Here is a 21,341-nt window from a genome sequence, read left to right on the forward strand (position 1 = left end):
TTTATTGGAACATCATTCCCTATATTAACCCAATGTGCTATGGTATTAATTCTCCCCATTCTGGTTTTATATATGTCCTCAGAGGGCTGCAACAATCATTTCAATTCAGTTCTCTGTTCCTGAGTCAGATAGCTTTTTACCTTGTCCCATTCTTTCAGAGCTTCCTCATTATTCAATTTATTCTGAGGCACAGCCTCCCCCAACACAGTATCCCATTGGCTCTAAAATGATTCCAGAGGCATTGACAATTTTCCAACCAAATTTTTCAACCAAGAGTTCCCAGATTGGTTGCTGTGAGTCTGCCAGTAGGAGCTGCTGTTGCTGGCCTGTGGGCAGCTCTGTTGGTCCTTTTGGGGCTTTTGAAAGAAATTGCACCCACTAAAACACTGCCTGAAGGTGGAGAGCAGCAGCTCAGTCACTGTTGGTGAATCTGACCTGCCAAATCAAATCAGAGCTGTCTGTCCAAAAGCACTGACTCTATGTCTTTATGGCCAGATTTTCAGTCCTGAAGCTCCTCAGGCCCGATAGCACATGAAGCCTGGATTATGATGCTGAATCCTACCTCCCCAGGCCCTTGAGCATCAGGTACAGCTCCCCATACCGAGTCAGGCCCAGCCAAAGAGCCAGGCTGCTTGGTCCTGGATGGCGTCAAACTTCTGGAGTGATGTTGGAGCTGCCCCCATCCTGGCAAGTGGGGGGTATCCCATCACACTCCTGACTTGGGGGGGAAAGAAGCATTGAGAAATGACTCAAAACTGGGAGGGGGCTTCTGAGATAATAAAATGTGAGGCTGGATGAACACAGCAGGCCAAGCAGCATCTCAGGAGAACAAAAGCTGACGTTTCGGGCCTAGACCCTTCATCAGAGAGGGGGATGGGGAGAGGGAACTGGAATAAATAGGGAGAGAGGGGGAGGCGGACCGAAGATGGAGAGTAAAGAAGATAGGTGGAGAGAGTGTAGGTGGGGAGGTAGGGAGGGGATAGGTCAGTCCAGGGAAGACGGACAGGTCAAGGAGGTGGGATGAGGTTAGTAGGTAGCTGGGGGTGCGGCTTGGGGTGGGAGGAAGGGATGGGTGAGAGGAAGAACTGGTTAGGGAGGCAGAGACAGGTTGGACTGGTTTTGGGATGCAGTGGGTGGGGGGGAAGAGCTGGGCTGGTTTAGGGATGCAGTAGGGGAAGGGGAGATTTTGAAACTGGTGAAGTCCACATTGAGACCATATGGCTGCAGGGTTCCCAGGCGGAATATGAGTTGCTGTTCCTGCAACCTTCGGGTGGCATCATTGTGGCAGTGCAGGAGGCCCATGATGGACATGTCATCTAGAGAATGGGAGTGGAAATGGTTTGCGATTGGGAGGTGCAGTTGTTTGTTGCGAACCGAGCGGAGGTGTTCTGCAAAGCGGTCCCCAAGCCTCCGCTTGGTTTCCCCAATGTAGAGGAAGCCGCACCGGGTACAGTGGATGCAGTATACCACATTGGCAGATGTGCAGGTGAACCTCTGCTTAATGTGGAATGTCATCTTGGGCTTCTGAGTTGTGAGGTAAATGCAGGGAGACTTCAAGGTGATTTATATTACTGTTTTCCTCACAGTAAAATATTTGTGACCACAAATCAGCCGAGATCATGAGTAAGAACAGCCTTGCAGATACGATGTGGAGGAAAGTGAAGTTGCACACTTCAGGATGATAAACAGAAATGCAGAATATTGTTTAAATGGTGACATATTGGGATGTACCAAGCGATCTGGGTGTCCTTGTACACCAGTCAACAAAGTAGACAGATAGGTTCAGCAAGTAATTAGGAAGGAAGTGGTAAATTGGCCTTCATTGCGAGAGCATTTGAGTTCAGAAGTAGGGATCATTGACTGCAGTTGTACAGGGCAATGGTGAGGTCACTGCCACAGCAGTTTTGCTCTCCCTACCCAAGGAAGGCTATACTTCTCCACAGCTAGAGCGTAGCAGAGAGTCAGTAGACTGATAGCAGGGATGGCAGGACTGTCCTACAAACAGACATTGGTCTGACTGGGCCTGTACTCACTTGAGTTTAGACCGATTGAAAGGCTCTGACTGAAACATATTAAATTCTGACAGGACTGGACAAACTAGATGCAGGGAGGATGTTTTCTACGGTTGGGGACCCTAGACCAGGTTAGACCATTCTGTATTTAGATGGGGAAGAGATTTCTTCAAGGGCTAGCGAAGCCGTAGAATTCTCAACTGCAGAAAGCTATGCTAGCCGAAAAACTGAAGAGATAATATTTTAGATTGTGTAGGCATCAATGTGGTATGAAGAGAAAGACGGAATATGTTATTAAGCGAGAGCATCGCCCATAATCATATTGAACGGCAAAGCAAACTCAAAGGGTCGAATGGCCTACACCTGCCTCTAGTTTATTACTTCTATGACTTGTGCCTTGTAGATGGTGGATGGGCTTCAGGGAGTCAGGAGGGGAGTTACTCACTGCAGTATCCTGTACCTCTGACTTGCTCTTATAGTCACTGTGTTGAGAAGAAAAACTATTCACATCAGGTTTTGTAGGCAATCCAATTCTATTTATTGTCACACTTTTGCTTTAACAAAATCTAATTTATGCAACTTAAACTGAGCCCATTCAAAACACTAAATTCACACATGCAATCAGCCATGCTTAAACAGCCAAAAGACAAATGGTTCAAAGTATACAGTATTATACTGGAAGGTCAACACCCCCACCCCCACCGCCCTGTAACTACAACTGAAATACCCAGAGAGGCACGCTGTAATCTGTTTTAAAAAAAACTCCAATCTGTTAACAACGTGGTTAAATTTTAAAAAAACCGAAACATTCTTTATAATCAACAAGTAACAACTTATTTATCTAACCCCAGCAGTGAACAAAATGACTAAACTATTAACAAACTCAATAAGCCCTTTCTAACTACAGAAGCTGCTGGAAAAGCTGAGCAGGTCTGGCAGCATCTGTGAAGGAAAATATCGGAGTTAACATTTTGAGTCCAGTGATCCTGTTCCATTCTGAGGAAGGGTCACCGGACCCGAAATGTTAACTCTGATGTTTTCTTCACAGGTGCTGCCAGACCTGCTGAACTTTTCCAACAACTTCTGTTTTTACAGCATCCGCAGTTCTTTTGGTTTTTAAACTCCAACTATTCCTGAATACAACCGGATTGTAATGGTATGCTGTTCTGATAAATACAAGTCACACTTATATAAAACAAAATTAGAATTTAATGTCTCAAACTTACAGCCAGGCTATGTCTTCTGGAATGTTCTATGCCTTTTCCGATGAAGTCTCCTGTCAGGAACGCCTTCTCAATGAATCCTTCCATCAGGAATACCTTCTGTGTTGAATTCTTCTGTCAGCAACATTTACTATTTATGCTATGGGTGCCTTGAATTTAGATGGAGCTTACTCTCAGACTTAGAGAATTCTGTGCGAGCTAGTAATTCTTTCTTTTTGTGCTCAGAGCTGTTCTCTTGGCAGATTGCCGTTGGCTATCCCCTAGTTTTCCCAATGCCCTCATCTTTTATACCTTTGATGACATATCATTTGGTCCTATGTTGTCAAAACCATCAGATTTACATGTAATTGGGTTTTGGTATCTAATTCCCTCCTAACAGTATAGCCTTTTGCTACCAACGTTTCAATTCAGGTGCCCTGTGCACCACAGACATCCTTGTTGATTCACTAAGAGAAAGCGCATCATCTTTTAAAGGGACCATCAGAAGGGTCTAGGCCCGAAACGTCAGCTTTTGTGCTCCTGAGATGCTGCTTGCCCTACTGTGCTCATCCAGCTCCACACTTTGTTACCTCGGATTCTCCAGCATCTGCAGTTCCTATTATCTCTGTTCACAACCATCGTGTTGGTGTAAACAAGAACCTGAAGATACAAAGTCCAGACCCACAAAATAGAAAGTTATTTTCTAGTACTTTCAAACTTAGCAACGTTGGGACATTGTTGTCTGTAGGGTGACAGTTGCTCTTTGGTTCAATGGATGATCAAGTGGACCTAGGTCTTTCTTGTTTTAGAATTCTTTTTTTTAGGGTTTATTTATTTTTTCTGTCCCTTTCCCACATGGAGGGAGAAGGAGAGAGAGAGAGAGAGAGAGAGAGAGATGAATGCTTTCTGACTATAGGGTCTTGTTATTTCTTCCTTTCTGCAGCTCTGAGCATTTAGCAGCTTTTCAACAATAAATACCTCAACCAATCAGAGGGCTGTTGTCAGGCAGACTCCTTAGCTCGAAAGATTCTTGATACTGCTCTCACTGCTTCTAAAAAAAACAGTACTGGTTTGCACAGGTCGACAATATACGTAGCACTTGATTTTTTTAAAAAGTTGCAAGCCTCCCTGGTAATTCAGTTTTAAGCACTCTGTGTTGAATTTCAGTTTGTAGCCTCAAAAGAGAAAAAATGTGGTCTCTTGCAATTCAATTACTTTCATGACCTCAGGCCATTCCATCAGTGACCTGATGTGCTGAACTCTGGGATATTAAAGGGAGAAGCATCAGAGATAGTTGATGGACTGGTAATAATCTTTCAGGAATCCTTAAATTCTGGAAAAGTCCCGGAGAATTGGAAAACTGCCAATGTAATGCCTTTATTTAAAAAGGGAAGGAGACAAATGACAGGAAACTGCAGGTCTGTTTGCTTAATGTGTGTTATTGGGGATACGTTAGAGTCTGTTATAAAGGCTGTATTAGTAGAGCATTTAGAGATACAAAATAATGTCAAACACAGTCGGTATGGTTGCATGATGGGGACATCAGGTCTGACACATTGACTAGAATTCTTTGAGGAAAATGCTGGAGAATCTGGGATAACAAGGTGTGAAGCTGGATGAACACAGCAGGCCAAGCAGCATCAGAGGAGCAGGAAAGTTTGATGTTTTGAGTCGTGACCCTGCTTCAGAAAATGCTCGACCCAAAACATCAAACTTTCCTGCTCCTCGGATGCTGCTTAGCATGGATAGAGGATTGGCTAAGTAATAGAAAACAGAGTTTTAGGACAAGGAGGGATATGTTCAGGCTGGTACACTGTAACTAGTGGAACACCACAAAGATTAGTGTTAGGACCACAATGATTTACCGTATATTAATGTTTTGGATGAGGAAAGTGAATGTAGTGTAGCCAGGTTTGTGAACACCTCTAAAACAGGCAGGAAAGCAACTGCTGAGGATGTGACAGAGGGATAGAAAGCAGGTCAGTGAGCGGCTAAAATCTTAGCAGATGGAATATGAATGATGGGGAGTGTAAAGTTAAGCACTTTGGCAGGAAGAGTGCAGGAGCTGAATATTAATGGGCAAAGACTGCAGGAAGTTACAGCACAGAGAGAGATCTGGGAGTCCTCATCTGTGAATTACAAAAAACTAACATCCTTGATCAGTGGGTAGTAGGGAAGGCAGATGGAATGTTGGCCTTTCTTTCAACAGGAAATGGAGCCTTGAAGTAAGGAGGTTTTGCTAAAACTATAGAAGGCACCCGTCAGCTTGCAGCTGGAATACTGTGAACAGTTTTGGATCCCTTATTTAATGGAAGATATACCGACATTGGAAGCAGTCCAGAGAAGATTCACTCAGCTGAAAGGACTGTCTTTGAGGAGATTGGACCTGTACTCACTGGAATTCGGAAGAATGAGAAGTGACTTCATTGAAACCTGCAAGATTCTTGGGGGGGATTGACAGAGTCAATGAGGAAAAGCTGTCTCCTCTTGTGGGAGAGTCTAGGACTAGAGGGTATAATTTCAGAATAAGGCGTTATCCATTTAAGGAAGAGATGAGGAGGAATTTCTTTTCTCAGAGAGGAGTGATTCTATGGAATTATTCAACACAGTGCTATTGAGGCTGGGCTGTATATTTATGGCTGAGTTTGGAATATTTTCTATCGGTAAGGGAAACAAGGGATATGGGGAAAAGGCAGGAAAGTGGACTTGAGGGTTATCAGATCAGCCATGTTCTCATTGATTAGCACAGCAGATTCGATGGGTTGAATGGCCTACTTATGCTCCAGCATCTTATGGTCTTATAATCGCTTCCTGCCTAAAATCTCCAAGGAATGCTTTGCAATTTTATTACCCATTGGTCACTTCCCATCAGTTGGCTCAGTACCCACAGCCTCCAGGCCCTCCCTGAGCCTCTCTACCTCTGTCCCACATTTTCCAAAGTTAGGGTGCTCCTTAATATCAACATCCTTGACCAAACCATTGGCCACCTGTATTTTATTACCTCCTTCTTTGGTTCAATGTCAGTCATTTCCTGGTCACAAAGACCTAGGGCTGTTCCTAATGTGTATTAGGGCACATGGTATTGGGGGCAAAATACTGAGTTGGATTGAAAATGGGCTGGCTGACAGTAAGCAAGGAGTAGTGATAAACGGGTCCCTTTCGGAATGGCAGGCAGTGACCAGTGGGGTACCACAAGGTTCGGTGCTGGGACCGCAGCTGTTTACGATATATATTAATGATATAGATGAAGGCATTAGAAGTAACATTAGCAAATTTGCTGATGACACAAAGTTGGGTGGCAGTGTGAAATGTGAGGAGGATGTTATTAGAATACAGGGTGACTTGGACAGGCTAGGTGAGTGGACGGATGCATGGCAGATGCAGTTTAATGTGGATAAATGTGCGGTTATACACTTTGGTGGCAAGAACAGGAAGGCAGATTACTATCTAAATGGAGTCAAGTTAGGTAAAGGGGAAGCACAACGAGATCTAGGTGTTCTTGTACATCAGTCAATGAAAGCAAGCATGCAGGTACAGCAGGTAGTGAAGAAAGCTAATGGCATGCTGGCCTTCATAACAAGAGGAATTGAGTATAGGAGCAAGAGGTCCTTCTGCAGCTGTACAGGGCCCTGGTGAGACCGCACCTGGAGTATTGTGTGCAGTTTTGGTCTCCCAATTTGAGGAAGGACATTCTTGCTATTGAGGGAGTGCAGCGTAGGTTCATAAGGTCAATTCCCGGAATGGCGGGACTATCATATGTTGAAAGATTGGAGCGACTGGGCTTGTGTACTCTTGAGTTTAGAAGGATGAGAGGGGATCTGATTGAGACGTATAAGATTATTAAGGGATTGGACACTGTGGAGGCAGGAAGCATGTTTCCGCTGATGAGGGAGTCCAGGACCAAAGGACACAGTTTAAAAATAAGGGGTGGGCCATTTAGAACAGAGTTGAGGAAAAACTTCTTCACCCAGAGAGTGGTGGACATATGGAATGCTCTGCCCCAGAAGGCGGTGGAGGCCAACTCTTTGGATACTTTCAAGAAAGAGATGGATAGAGCTCTTAAAGATAGTGGAATCAAGGGTTATGGGGATAAGGCAGGAACAGGATACTGATTGTGGATGATCAGCCATGATCATAATGAATGGTGGTGCTGGCTCGAAGGGCCAAATGGCCTACTGCAGCACCTATTATCTGTTGTCTATTGTGTAGCTGTTGCAGAATATGCAGGTTGTTGTTTGAATCATCCTGTTTTACTGACGGGAATTTACTGATTCAATTTCGTTCTGTCTTTGTGTTTTAGGTCAAGGTCTGGTTCCAGAACAGACGCACAAAGCAGAAAAAGGACCACAATAAGGATTGTGATCGCCGTTCTGCCAGTGCTTCAGAATCCATCAGCACCTGTAACATCCTGAGACTTCTGGAACAAGGGAGATTGATGTCCATCCCTCCGGCTCCCAGTTTGATCATTCAAGGAGTCGGTCCTCTTGGATCTCCAGTGGGTGACAATTGCAGCCTGGGGTCCTCCAGCAGCAGCTCGCCTGGGGTGACTGGAGTCTCTTTCAGCCTCTCCGCACTTCCCCAGTCCACCAGCTCACCCCACTGCCAGCAAGGTACTTCTCCATGTTTCACAAAGCCACCACTAGGCACCACTGCTGAGCTCTCCTCCAGCCACAGGGCGGGTATATCAGCCTTTGAGCCTTACACACGGACTGAGGGAGACACTGGTGCCACAGAGAAAAGGCCAAGCTCGTAGAGAGACAGCGAGAAGCGGGGAAAGAAAAGAGATTCTCTCAACATGTTCCTGTTCCATCTTGTGTTTTGAGTCGTACCAATGTTCAGTTGATGTGATGGTGATTCTGATGCAAATTCCTTCCCCCAGCACAACACAGACAGGGAGAACTAATCAAAATCCAACAAATCATTCTCTTGGCAACAACCAGGAGCTGACACTCTATAGTTCACGGCCGGGTCACCGGGTCCCATTGTCCAATCAATGGAGGCTATGCCCACCATCTTGCTGTTGGCTAAATGGTTTCAGTGTAGCAATGTAGGAATTCAGAGATTTGGGAAGGATACAAAGTCATGTAGTGAACCTTCTCCCATCCTGACTGTTGCATTCTGCAGTATCAGTGGAGTTATGGATCTTTTATAGCTATAGATGAGGGCACAACCGACAATGATGTGAGGAAAAACCACAGGGGTGGGATGGGGCTTTTACATTAATGATGGGCCCAAACTCACCTGTATATCCCAAGCTTGTTCCACTCAAGCAAGGTGGACATTCCAAGATTATTTTTAAAGGCAGTGGATGAGGAGCATGGGTGGTGGGGTAGCAGGGTGGTGTGAAAATTGATTGACCTTCCTCGGCATTCTGCAACCAACCCCAACCCCCTTTCCTATCCATTAAATACTCCAATGGACAGGGGAAGAACGAAGTGGGAATCAGAGCCCCCTCCGGTGTGAGAGACTCAGAACAGGCAGTGCCTTACCTGTCCAAACAGGTAAGGGGAGCGGAAGTGGACTGGTGCACCTTGAAACAGTTGGCCTTGTCCTATTGCTTGTTAGTTCCTGGATGGGGAGGGAGGGATTGTAGAGATTTCATTATACACTTCACACCTCTCCAAACACATATCAGCTGGCACTCTCTGTCTCTCCCTCTCTCTCTCTCTCTCACTCACTCAGTCTGTCTGTCTCCGTGCTGCCACAGCATCAGGTAAGTTCACAGTCACTGCTGACTGGAATTTAGTCGCACTGTAAGAAAATGCTTTTGCAGTCAAAAGAGTTGATTTTGAACATATACAAAAACAGACTGAGTGGTTCAGGAAATGCCTCATTTACCACCACCCCCACCTTCCAACCAGGAGTCTCGACAGCAATTATTAAATTATAACTTATTCAACAAAGACTTGTAGCCTGTCTTTATATTGTGCCTGTTTCTGGTTTTGGATTCTCACTTCAGGCCCTTAACATTAACACATCTTGCTTTATAAGGGGGTCACTGTTTCTCTCGGTGGCTGCACATCTCAAAGGAGGTTTCAGGCAAATGAATGAAGAATTTCTTCAATGCAAGAAAGGCAGCTGAATAATTTTGATGGGCATATTTGGAGATCTGGATACAAGGAATGGAGGAGGCTAGCATCCATCTCTCAGTCCTTTTCATCAAATCACTCTCTCCCTCTTCTCCATAATCCTGGATCCTTCCAAATAAATCCTCATCTCTCCTTGTTATGTCCCTCAAACTTTTCTTGCTGTAACCCATGTAATGTATCCCGTCTCATCAATGTATCCATCAATCCTCAAACTTTTTTCCTCCTCGTAGAGTCAATATGGCACAGAAAAGATCATTAAATCCATCAAGTCTTTGCCAGCTCCCTGTAGAGCAAACCAGTTTCATTTCCTCCTCTCTTTCTCACCCCGTCCCTCAATCCTCTCTTTCCCAACAACCATCACTAGTGCTGCTGAGATATGGGTAGTGTTGTAGAGCAGAGGGACCTCAGGTTGTAGGTACATAATCCTTGGAAGTTTGCATTGCATACAGACAGGGTGGTGAAGAAGGCATTTAGCATGCTTGTTTCCATTGTCAGCCCTTTGAGTATAGGAGTTGGGACATCATTTAGATGTTGTACAGGATGTTGATGAGGCCTATTCTGGAATACTGTATCCAGTTCTATTTGCCCAGTTATAGAAAGGATATTATCTAGCTGGAAAGGGTTCAGAAGAGATTTACCGGGATGTTGGCGAGTGTGGAAGGTTTAACTTATAAAGAAAGGATGGACGGGCTGGGACTTTTTTCACTGGAGCATCGCAGGTTGAGAGGTAACCTGGTAGAAATTTATAAAATAATGAGGGGTATAGATAGAGTTGATAGCAGCTGTCTTTACCCTAAGATGGGGAATTGCAAGACTAAGGGGCACATTTTAAGGTGAGAGGAGAGAGATTTTAAAAAGACACCAGGAGACAATTTTTTTACACAGAGAGTGGTTCGTGTGTGGAATGAACTTCCTGAGGAAGTGGTGGATATATGTACAGTTACAACGTTTAAAAGACATTTGGACAAGTACATGAATAGGAAAAGTTTGGAGACTTATGGGCCAGGAGCAGGCAGGTGGGAATGGTTTAGTTTGGGATTATGTTCAGCATGGACTGTTTGGGCCGAAGAGCCTGTTTCCTTGTTATATGACCCTATGACTCTGTATGTTCTTCCCCGGCAGCTAATTTCCAAGCAATTTGCCGGTGATAATAAAGTTTTCTTCTTTCATATTTTTGCCTAATTCATTCAGTTGGACATGTAATCTCTGGGATTTGAAGACTTAGAACATAGAACAGTACAGCAAAGTACAGGCCCTTCGGCCCACAGTGTTGTGCTGACCTATTATCTGCTAATATCAATCTACCCTGCATACCCTACATTTTACTAGCCTCCATGTGCCTACCGAAGAGCCGCTTAAAAGTCTCTAAAGTATCTGACCCCATTACCACTGCCAGCAGCACATTCCACACACCCACCACTCTCTGTGTGTAGAACCTACCTCTGACATCTCCCCTACACCTTCCTCCAATCATCTTAAAATTCAGACCCCTCATAATAGTCATTTCCACCCTGGGAAAAAGTCTCTGACATTTCCACTCTGTCCATGCCACTCACCCTCTTGTGCACCTCTATCAAGTCATCCTTCTTTGCTCCAATGAAAAAACCTTTGTTTGCATAGCCTTTCCTCATAAGACCTGCCCTCCAGCCCAGGCAGCTTCCTGGTAAATCTCCTCTGCACCCTCTCTGATGAGGTGAGCAGAACTGAAAACAATATTCCGAGTGTGGTCTAACCAGAGTGTTATAGAGCTGCAGCATAAACTTATGGCTCTTAAACTCAATTCCCCTGCCAATGAAAGCCAACACACTATACACCTTCTTTACCACCCTATCAACTTGGGTTGCAACTTTGAGGGGATCTATAGACGTGGACCCCAAGATCCCTCTGTTCCTCCACACTGCCAAGAATCCTGCCATTCACCCTGTATTCTGCATTCAAATTCGACCTTCCAGAATGAATCATTTTAACCAGGGAAAAAGAGAAAGGGCAGGCCTGATCATTAATGTTGACAAAAGGATTCTCATGAGAAAGAACCCTGGCTGAGAATATCAGATAGCAAAACCAGTAATGGTCAGAAAATTTTGGAAGTGTTTTATTGGCTGCTATAACAGAATTTACACTGTTGGAAATGGCATTAGATAACAAAATATTGGAACTTGTAATACAGGCAACAGCAATCCCAGGGAATTTAATATAAGATTGGGCAAGTCAAGTTAGAAATGGATGTTTTGGGGCATATCTTTAAATTTGCAGGTGACACTAAGCCAGGGGGAGTAATGAATTGTGAGGATGAGACTGACTTCAGAGAGACAATGACATGTTGGCCAAATGAGCAGGTACCTGGAAGATGAATTTCGATGCAGAGAAGCGTGGGGCAATTTATTTTGGAAGAAGAAACATGGAGAGATAGTACAGGCTCAATGGAACAGCTTTCAGCGAATTACAGGAGCAAACAGACTTTGAGGTTCATGGGCATAATTCTCTGAAAGCAACCAGGCAACTTGAAACAGTTGTTGAGAAGTCTTATAGGATCATTAGGTTTATAAATAGAGGGATAGAGTATAAAAGCAAGGAAGTGATGGTACATCTCTACAACTCATTGGCCAGACTGTATTTGGAACATTGTGTTCAGTTCTGGGTGCCTTATGTAAGGAAAGATCTAAAAGCCCTCGAGAAAGTTCAAACAGGATTTCTAGAATGATACCAGGAATGATGAATTTTAGATACAAGGAAAGATTAGAGAGTGTGGGTTTATTCTCCTTGAAGCAGCGAAGGTGAGGAGGTGATCTTATTGAGGTTCTCAAAATTATGAACAATTTTGACAGGGTAAAGAAAGATATTCTGTTTCCACTGGTTGTTATGTCAATAATTAGGGTTCACAATGCCAAGACTGTCAGCAAAAGAGCGAGGAGTGAGATGAGGAGAAACTTCTTTAGAATCACAGAATTTTAAGAGGCCATTTGACCCATCATGACTATATCTGAAAGAGCTACTCAGCTAGCCTCATTGTCCAGCTCCATTTCCATAGCACACTAACTTTTTCTCTTTCAAATAAATATCCAGCTCAGAGAATTGCTAGGATTTGGAATGCATGGCCTGTGACAGGGGGGGAGGCAGATTCCATTTGAGGTTTCAAAGGAGAGCTGGATATTTATTCGAAAATCATGAATTTAGAGGACTACAGATATGGGGCTAGAGAATGGGATTAACTCGGTAGGTTTTCAGGAGCTGGTACAGACATGATGGGCTGAATGGCATCCTGTGATGTAAAATCCTATGATTCTATTGCTGGCAAAGGTTCATTGAAGGTGAATTTGTGAAATGCTTTCCTGAAATAATGCATCATGGGATTAACAAGGGATGACACTGTTTTCAATCTAATATTGTGCAATGAAGCAGATTAACTGGCAAACTCACAGCAAAAGATCCTCTGGGGGAAGAAATAGTGATGACAATGCAAATCAATTCCATATTGAATGTGATATGATCCAGTCCTTAGTTTAAAATGTTATTGAGGCGAAAGCTAGCAAAGGCTGACTGGGTAACCTTAAAATGTTCAACAAAAATACACCCCATTGAAAAGCAAAAGGTCAGCAATTTTGATCCATCTGTAGTTTACAAAAAAAGTTAAAGATAATGGTATTAAATTAAAAGAAGTCAAGAATGAGGATTGGGGGTGTTCCAGAGACCAGCAAAAGTAGCCAAAATATTGTTATAAAATGGGAAAATAAGTAAGGGAGAAAACTAGCAGGGGATACAAAAATTAACTGAGAGTTCTTACAATTGCGTTAACAGGAAGAGAGTAACAAAAGTAAACGTGTCACCTAGACTCGAAACATTAGTTTGCCCTTTTTCCATGGATGCGGCCTGACCCGCCTGATTTCCAACATTTTTTGATTTCAGTAAAGTAAATGTTGGTTGTTTGGCAGCACAAACAGGACAGATTATCACGGGGGAATGGCAAAGACAGTGGGCAAATATTCCTGGGTTGATGGTGTACATCCTAGATTTGTAAATGAGAAGGGTGCTGAGACAGTGGATGAGCTGAGTGTAATTTTCCAAAATTCCTCAAAGCCCAGCATTATCCCAGTGGACTCAAGGTTAGAAAATCTAACTCTTGAAGAAAAGTGGGAGACTGAAAATAAGGCACTATCGGCCAGGTGGCTTGACATCAGTATTTGGGAAATGTTGGAATCTATTATTTAGGGAACCTAACAGTGCAACTGAAATCATAGTCTGATCAGACAAACAGGAAAAACATGTGTTTGAAAAATTTATTTGAGCTATCTCAGGAAACAATCTATTTGCATTTCCTGAAGGCATTTGATAAGGTGCCTCACAGGAGGTTAGTTTGCAAATCATGGAGTTGTGGGGATTATATTACGCGTTCATCAGGTTGGGTCTCCTTCTCAACTTTGCCTTCACCAGAGCAGTGTTGATTCTCAGGTAAACCATCACCCCATCATCTCTCTCTCTCTCTCTCTCTCTCTCACTCTGTTTCTCTCGAATGGGAGAGCAGCTGTATGATCTGGCAAGATTATGGCTTCTTTTACCTTCTTATAGTCTATTAGAATGGATAAAGGGTGGTGACTGAGCAGGAAGTAGTGACTGGGGATAAATGAGGGAATCTCAGCAATGGCACATAGCGAGGAGTTGAGGTGGATGAGTTGAGTGATCAGTTTTCAGGCTGACAAGAATTTTTCAGAAGGGAAAGCAGTGAATGCTGAAGGGGAAGGCACCTATCTTCTTTTCTCTCCATCTTCGGTCCGCCTCCCCCTCTCTCCCTATTTATTCCAGTTCCCTCCCCCCATCCCCCTCTCTGATGAAGGGTCTAGGCCCAAAACGTCAGCTTTTGTGCTCCTGAGATGCTGCTCAGCCTGCTGTGTTCATCCAACCTCACATTTTAATTATCTTGGAATTCTCCAGCATCTGCAGTTCCCATTATCTCTAATGCTGAAGGGGCCTTGGGAATTTGCATTGGGCGCAGTTTCAGTTTCCTTATTTAAGGAAGCATTTTTTTACATTAATTCACAGGATGAGGGCGTTGCTGGCTAGGCAGCATATATTGCCCATCCCCCTAACTACCCAGAGGGCAGTTAAGAGTCAACCATGTATCAATGCATAACCATGTACAAAAGCATCAGAAGCAGATGAGAGAAGGTCCACAGGACCGATACCTTGAATGTGGACAAGTCTGTGTGTTTCCACCCTGGAGTTCAGAGGAATAAGATGTTGTGCTACCACCACTCAAAGTCACCACAAATGTTAAAAATTAATGAAACTATCAACAGCCCCAATTTCCCTCTCACTTACTGCTACCCAGGATAAGAATAAACAACACCAGGATTCTTCAGAACTCTTTACCTGACACCCAAAGAGATAAACAGACAAAACATTAGTATAATGAGTGAAGCGGAACAAAATAAAGGGAAGCAGAGTTCTGTTTTCCCAGTCCCTAAATCACAAACCAAGCTGGGGTGGCCTTCAACAGTATCTTACTGTTATCTACACAGCTTCTTCCTGTCCCGCAGGCCTGACCACCCCCTCCACCGACACCCTCATCAGCCTAGCCGAACTCGTCCTCACCCTCAACAACTTCTCTTTCGATTCCTCCCACTTCCTACAGACAAAGGGGATGGCCATGGGCACCCACATGGGCCCCAGCTATGCCTGGCTCTTTGTAGGTTACGTGGAACAGTCCCTCCTCCACACCTACACAGGCCCCAAATCCCACCTCTTCCTCCGTTACATTGATGACTGTATCGGCGCCGCCTCTTGCTCCCCAGAGGAGCTCGAACAGTTCATCCACTTCACCAACACCTTCCACCCCAACCTTCAGTTCACCTGGGCCATCTCCAGCACATCCCTCACCTTCCTGGACCTCTCAATCTCCATCTCAGGTAACCAGATTGTAACTGATGTCCATTTCAAGCCCACCAACTCCCACAGCTACCTAGAATACACCTCCTCCCAACCACCCTCCTGCAAAAATTCCATCCCCTATTCCCAATTCCTCCGCCTCCGCCGCATCTGCTCCCAGGATGAGGCATTCCACTCCCGCACATCCCAGATGTCCAAGTTCTTCAAGGACCGCAACTTTCCCCCCACAGTGGTCGAGAACGCCCTTCACTGCTTTTCCCACATTTCCCGCAACACATCCCTCACACCCCGCCCCCGCCACAACCGCTCAAAGAGGATCCCCCTCATTCTCACACACCACCCCACCAACCTCCGGATACAACGCATCATCCTCCGACACTTCCACCATCTACAATCCGACCCCACCACCCAAGACATTTTTCCATCCCCACCCCTGTCTGCTTTCCGGAGAGACCACTCTCTCCGTGACTCCCTTGTTCGCTCCACACTGCCCTCCAACCCCATCACCCCTTGCACCTTCCCCTGCAACAGCAGGAAATGCTACACTTGCCCCCACACCTCCTCCCTCACCCCCATCCCAGGCCCCAAGATGACTTTCCATATTAAGCAGAGGTTCACCTGCACATCTGCCAATGTGGTATACTGCATCCATTGTACCCGGTGTGGCTTCCTCTACATTCGGGAAACCAAGCGGAGGCTTGAGGACCGCTTTGCAGAACACCTCCGCTCGGTTCGCAATAAATAACAGCACCTCCCAGTCGCAAACCATTTCCATTCCCCCTCCCATTCCTCAGATAACATGTCCATCATGGGCCTCCTGCAGTGCCACAATGATGCCACCCGAAGGTTGCAGGAACAGCAACTCATATTCCGCTTGGGAACCCTGTGGCCCAATGGTATCAATGTGGACTTCACCAACTTCAAAATCTCCCCTTCCCCCATCGCATCCCAAAACCAGCCCAGTTCGTCCCCTCCCCCCACTGCACCACACAACCAGCCCAGCTCATCCCCTCCACCCACTGCATCCCAAAACCAGTCCAACCTGTCTCTGCCTCCCTAACCTGTTCTTCCTCTCACCCATCCCTTCCATCCACCCCAAGCCGCACCTCCATCTCCTACCTACTAACCTCATCCCACCCCCTTGACCTGTCTGTCTTCCCTGGACTGACCTATCCCCTCCCCACCTCCCCACCTATACTCTCCTCTCCACCTATCTTCTTTTCTCTCCATCTTCGGTCCGCCTCCCCTTCTCTCCCTATTTATTCCAGAACCCTCACCCCATCCCCTTCTCTGATGAAGGGTCTAGGCCCGAAACGTCAGCTTTTGTGCTCCTGAGATGCTGCTGGGCCTGCTGTGTTCATCCAGCCTCACATTTTATTAGTGATAATGGGAACTGCAGATGGTGGAGAATCCAAGATAATGAAATGTGGAGCTGGATGAACACAGCAGGCCCAGCAGCATCTCAGGAGCACCAAAGTTGACGTTTCGGGCCTAGACCCTTCATCAGAGAGGAGGTTGGGGTGAGGGTTCTGGAATAAATAGGGAGAGAGGGGGAGGCGGACCGAAGATGGAGAGAAAAGAAGATAGGTGGAGAGGAGAGTACAGGTGGGGAGGTGGGGAGGGGGTAGGTCAGTCCAGGGAAGACGGACAGGTCAAGGAGGCGGGATGAGGTTAGTAGGTGGGAAATGGAGGTGCGGCTTGGGGTGGGAGGAGGGGATGGGTGGGAGGAAGAACAGGTTAGGGAGGCAGGGACAGGCTGGGCTGGTTTTGGGATGCAGTGGGTGGAGGGGAAGAGCTGGGCTGGTTGTGTGGTGCAGTGGGGGGAGGGGACAAACTGGGCTGGTTTAGGGATGCAGTGGGGGGAGGGGACGAACTGGGCTGGTTTTGGGATGCGGTGGGGGAAGGGGAGATTTTAAAACTATTTTATTATCTTGGATTCTCCAGCATCTGCAGTTCTCAGTATCACTGAATGAAAGCCTAACCTGTTTAACTGTTCTTGTTAAGTCAAACCCTTCCTTCCAGGAGTCAGCCAGTGAATATTGTTTGAGTTGCCTTCAATTTTTGCCAAGTACAGGGACAAGGCCGGTACACGGTACCCCGGTACAGCACCCTGTTCAATCTTAACAAGAATTTGCTATTTTTAAACTTCAACTCCCGAGCAGTGAAAGCCAAAATTCTATTCACCTTCTGAATTACTTGCTGTGTCTCCATGCTAACTTTTTTATGTTTCATGCACAAGAACAGCCAGCTCCCTCCGTGCTGCAATTTCTCTGTTTAAATAGTAACTTTTACTTTTGATCCTTCCTACCAAAGTGCATGGCCTTACACTTTCTTATGATAAATTAAATCTACAATGGGGAGGTGATGGCTTAGTGGTATCGTTGCTAGGCTGTTAACACAGAGACCCCACTAATGTTCTGGGGACCTTGGGCTCAAATCCTGCCATGGTGGAATTTGAATTCACATTTTTAAAAGTCTGCAATTAAGAGTCTAATGATGACAATGAGCCCATTGTTAATTGTCAGGAAATTCCCATCTGGTTTATTAATGCCCTTTAGGGAAGGAAGCTGCCGTCCTTACCTGGCCTGGCAACTCCAGATCCTTAGCAATGGGATAGATTCTTAACTGCCCTCTGGGCAATTAGGGATGGGCAATAAATGTTGTCCTTTCTGGTAACAACTGTATCCCTTGAGTGAATTTTAAAAAATGATTGTTGCTTACTCACTCGATCCATCTATATCCCCTTACAGGTACCTTATGTCCTCATTATAAAATACCCTCCCAGCCAATATTATATCATCAACAAATACACCACACTCTGACCCTTATTACTGAGACTCTGGGACTGATGTTTGTGGCTCAGTGATTAACACTGCTGCCTCACAGTGCCAGGGACCTGGGTCTGATTCCACCCTCGGGCGACTACCTGTGTGGAGATTGCATGTTCTCCTTGTGCCTATGTGAGTTTCTTCCGGTTTCCTCCCACAGACCAAAGATGTGCTGGTAAGGTGTATTGACCATGTTAAATTACCCACGGTGTTCAGGGATGTGTGGGTTGGGTTCATTAGCAAGGTGATAGGGATAGGGTATGGGGATGGTTCTGAGTTGGGATGCTCTTCAGGGGATCAGTGTGTACTTGTTAGGCAGAATGGCCTGCTTCCACACTCTAGGAATTCTATTTAAAAAATCAATACTCAATCCATGTTAAAAGAGTCCCACTCAATACCATAGGCTCATCGCTTGTGCAATAACCTTAAGACTGGCACCTCACTGAGAAATCGAAAGGCACTCCATGCACAGTTTTCCCTTTATCAACTCTGCTTGTTATATCCTCGAAGCAAATTTGTCACACATGATTTCCCTTTCAGAAAACATGTTTACTCTGTTTAATTGTGTTAAGTTTATCAAAACACCCAGTTATTTCTTTCTTAATAATGGACTTTCGCATCAATGACTGATGCCTGACCAATGCTGGTCCAGCCCATTGAAGAATATTTTAAAAATTTATCAAAATGCAAAGTTGAGAAGCTCCAAGCTCTAATCCTGCTCCTAATCCTGACATTTTTCTGGAGTATTCTTTGGTAATGATTACTGACTGGAATTTGAACTGGAGGGAATTTTTCTAAAGCTAGTTAACTTCTCACAATGTACTTTTAACCTGGTCTATTAAACATTGTCAGAAAGGTTTGTCATTTTGGATCATCGCAAGGTGAGTGGAAATTCTGACCATTGGCTTCCTTTTAACCACATCATCGCCACTTCCAGACAATGACGAGTGGAACGATTTGGAAACATAGCCCATCGAGCTCTGGAAGATGAGCAGGCCTCAACACAGGCTAGTACCTGCCAGTGGTGGCCCTCGGATGGAGGCCAATGGGTCATAAAGAGATATACCTTGACATTTCCAACCTCTGCTTGTGGAGGGAGGCTTGAGGCTGGGTGACATCGCTGCTCACTTCACCAGGATTTCATTGGTAGGACCAAATTTCCCCTCAAGTGCAGCTCCCCCTCGCTGAATATCCATTTTCTAGGTGAGGGGGATAAGGCAGGAACAGGATACTGATTGTGGATGATCAGACATGATCATAATGATGGTGGTGCTGGCTCGAAGGGCCGAATGGACTACTCCTGCACCTATTGTCAATTGTCTATGATACTTATCTGTTGACACTCCTAATCACCTGGTGTTACTTTGCCATTATTTCTCTGCCTATATATTCTGTTCCTGTGTACCTCTCTCCACTTCATCAGGCAAAAGCTTGTGATTTCAAATAAACCTGTTGGACAATCACCTGGTGTCATGTGACTGCTGTGCTCTTAGGTGAGGCTGCCATTGGCTAGACCAACTGAATGGTCCACCTCCTTCACAAGTTAGGGCTTGTAAAACTGAATATCTTCCAAGGGTTCAGTTAAGAGTCAATGTGTTCATGTGGTATTAGATTCAGATAATGTAGAGGGGCGATCTGATTGAAAGGTTTCAGACCCTGGAGGAAATTGTTCAGGAGCGACTAATTGTACCAGGAAGTGATGTGTATAAGACAAGGGTCGCAATCTTCCAATCCATTTCTGAAGAAGGATCCAGACCCAAAGCGTCAGCCTTCCTGCTCCTCTGCTGCTACCTGGCCTGCTGTGTTCATCCAGCTCTACACCTTGTTACCTCACATCATTTCTGAGACATGTTAGCGCATACTTTTTGCACCTGATGATGATGGAAACTTAAAGCTTTCTCCCCAAAAGTAGATGCCAACTCAGTTCATCCAGTTTGCTAATGTCCTTTAGGGAAGGAAATCTGCCATCATGTCTGGCCTACGTGTGACTCCGGTCCAATCATGGGGTCCCAAAATGATCCAGCAAGCCACTCAGTTCAAGCACTAATAGGAATGGCCAATGGACGCTAGCTGAGCCCACAAAGTCCACGTTCCATGATAGAGCAATTTTTAAAAATACCTGCATATGAAGCCAAGACTCAGATCAGCTGCGATCTTACTGAATGGTGGGATAGGCTTGAGGGGTTGAATGGTTTCCTCCAGTCCTGATGTAATCGACTCAGAAAGGACAGGATCATTCATCTAACGCCAGTTTTCATTTCAAGTGCGGCCCAGAAACTGGGCATTCTCTGTCACTGGGACATGCCTGAGTCACTGTGCCATAAGAGCTCAGGTCGTTTACTTTGTAGCTGGGAAGGATTGGGGTGGAGGAGGTTTGGGGATCAAAGGTTTGGAGGAGTGTAACATTACAAAGGCCACTTGGCTACAAAGCTGCCGTTCTCCTTCTTTTGAAGATGGAAGGCAAGAGGTTTGGAGGGGTCTTGAGGCAAAGAGGGGATGAGCGTGCACTGCCTGGAAGGGGAAAATTCACAATTTTTAGAAGTATAAAAACAGAAGTTAAGGTTTTTAGTTGACCCTTCCTCAGCACTGAGAAACCTGAAATGTTAACTCTGCTTTTTACCTTCATAGATGCCACCAGAACTGCTGAGCTTTTCCAGCAACTTCTGTTTTTGTTCCTGATTTACAGCATCCGCAGTTCTTTCAGTTTCTAACCTTTAAATGAATGTGAGTGAGCACTTGAAATGTCATAACGTTCAACGATTTGGCCATACTGAGGGAAAATGTGCCTTGTATAGATTTAGAGTGGCTTTTGGTGGTAATGACTCGATGGGCTGAAAGGCCTCTTTTGCGCTGTATGATCCTATATATCCTATGTAGTACTTCCCAACCCTCTCCACCTCAGCTACAGACCTTACTGCCAAATCCTTTCCCTCGTGAGTTTATCTATTCCCCTTTAAATTTGTCAGTATTATTGACCTCAGGCATTCCTCAGGTGCTGGGTCTAATACTCCAGTCACTTTGCTGTTGTGAATGATAATGCACTCTGCATTCCTGGTCTACTCTCCAGCACCACCAGGCACTGATCCAGAAGCCCCCAGGCCAGCCTTGTTCATATGAAAACGGTTTTGAAAGGCACAAGGGGAAGGTCGGAGACAAAAAGGTGTGGAGCTGGCCGAACACAGCTGGCCAACCAGCATCAGAGGAGCAGGAAGGCTGACGTTTCGAGCCTAGACCCTTCTTCAGGGGGAATGTCGATGGCTTGTTCTCAGTGAGGAACAGTGGAGGCGTGAGTAGGGAGATTGACTCACTCGGTTTAATTAACATTGCAAT

At 45.3% G+C, this 21,341-nt stretch overlaps 1 protein-coding gene across 2 annotated transcripts in view; it reads left to right on the forward strand.

The window, feature by feature from the left end:
* vax2 (ventral anterior homeobox 2) overlaps positions 1–9,117 on the forward strand; it is a 37,013-nt gene extending 27,896 nt beyond the window's left edge. For both annotated transcript variants that reach the window (XM_059651647.1, XM_059651649.1), the window contains one exon: positions 7,515–9,117. In XM_059651647.1, the coding sequence (XP_059507630.1) occupies positions 7,515–7,967 (453 nt within the window). In that variant the 3' untranslated portion in view covers positions 7,968–9,117. The remainder of the gene's footprint in view (positions 1–7,514) is intronic.
* Positions 9,118–21,341: the final 12,224 nt, after the last annotated feature.

The sequence above is a fragment of the Stegostoma tigrinum genome, chromosome 1, assembly GCF_030684315.1.
Source record: "Stegostoma tigrinum isolate sSteTig4 chromosome 1, sSteTig4.hap1, whole genome shotgun sequence".
NCBI classification, from domain to species: Eukaryota; Metazoa; Chordata; class Chondrichthyes; order Orectolobiformes; family Stegostomatidae; genus Stegostoma; species Stegostoma tigrinum.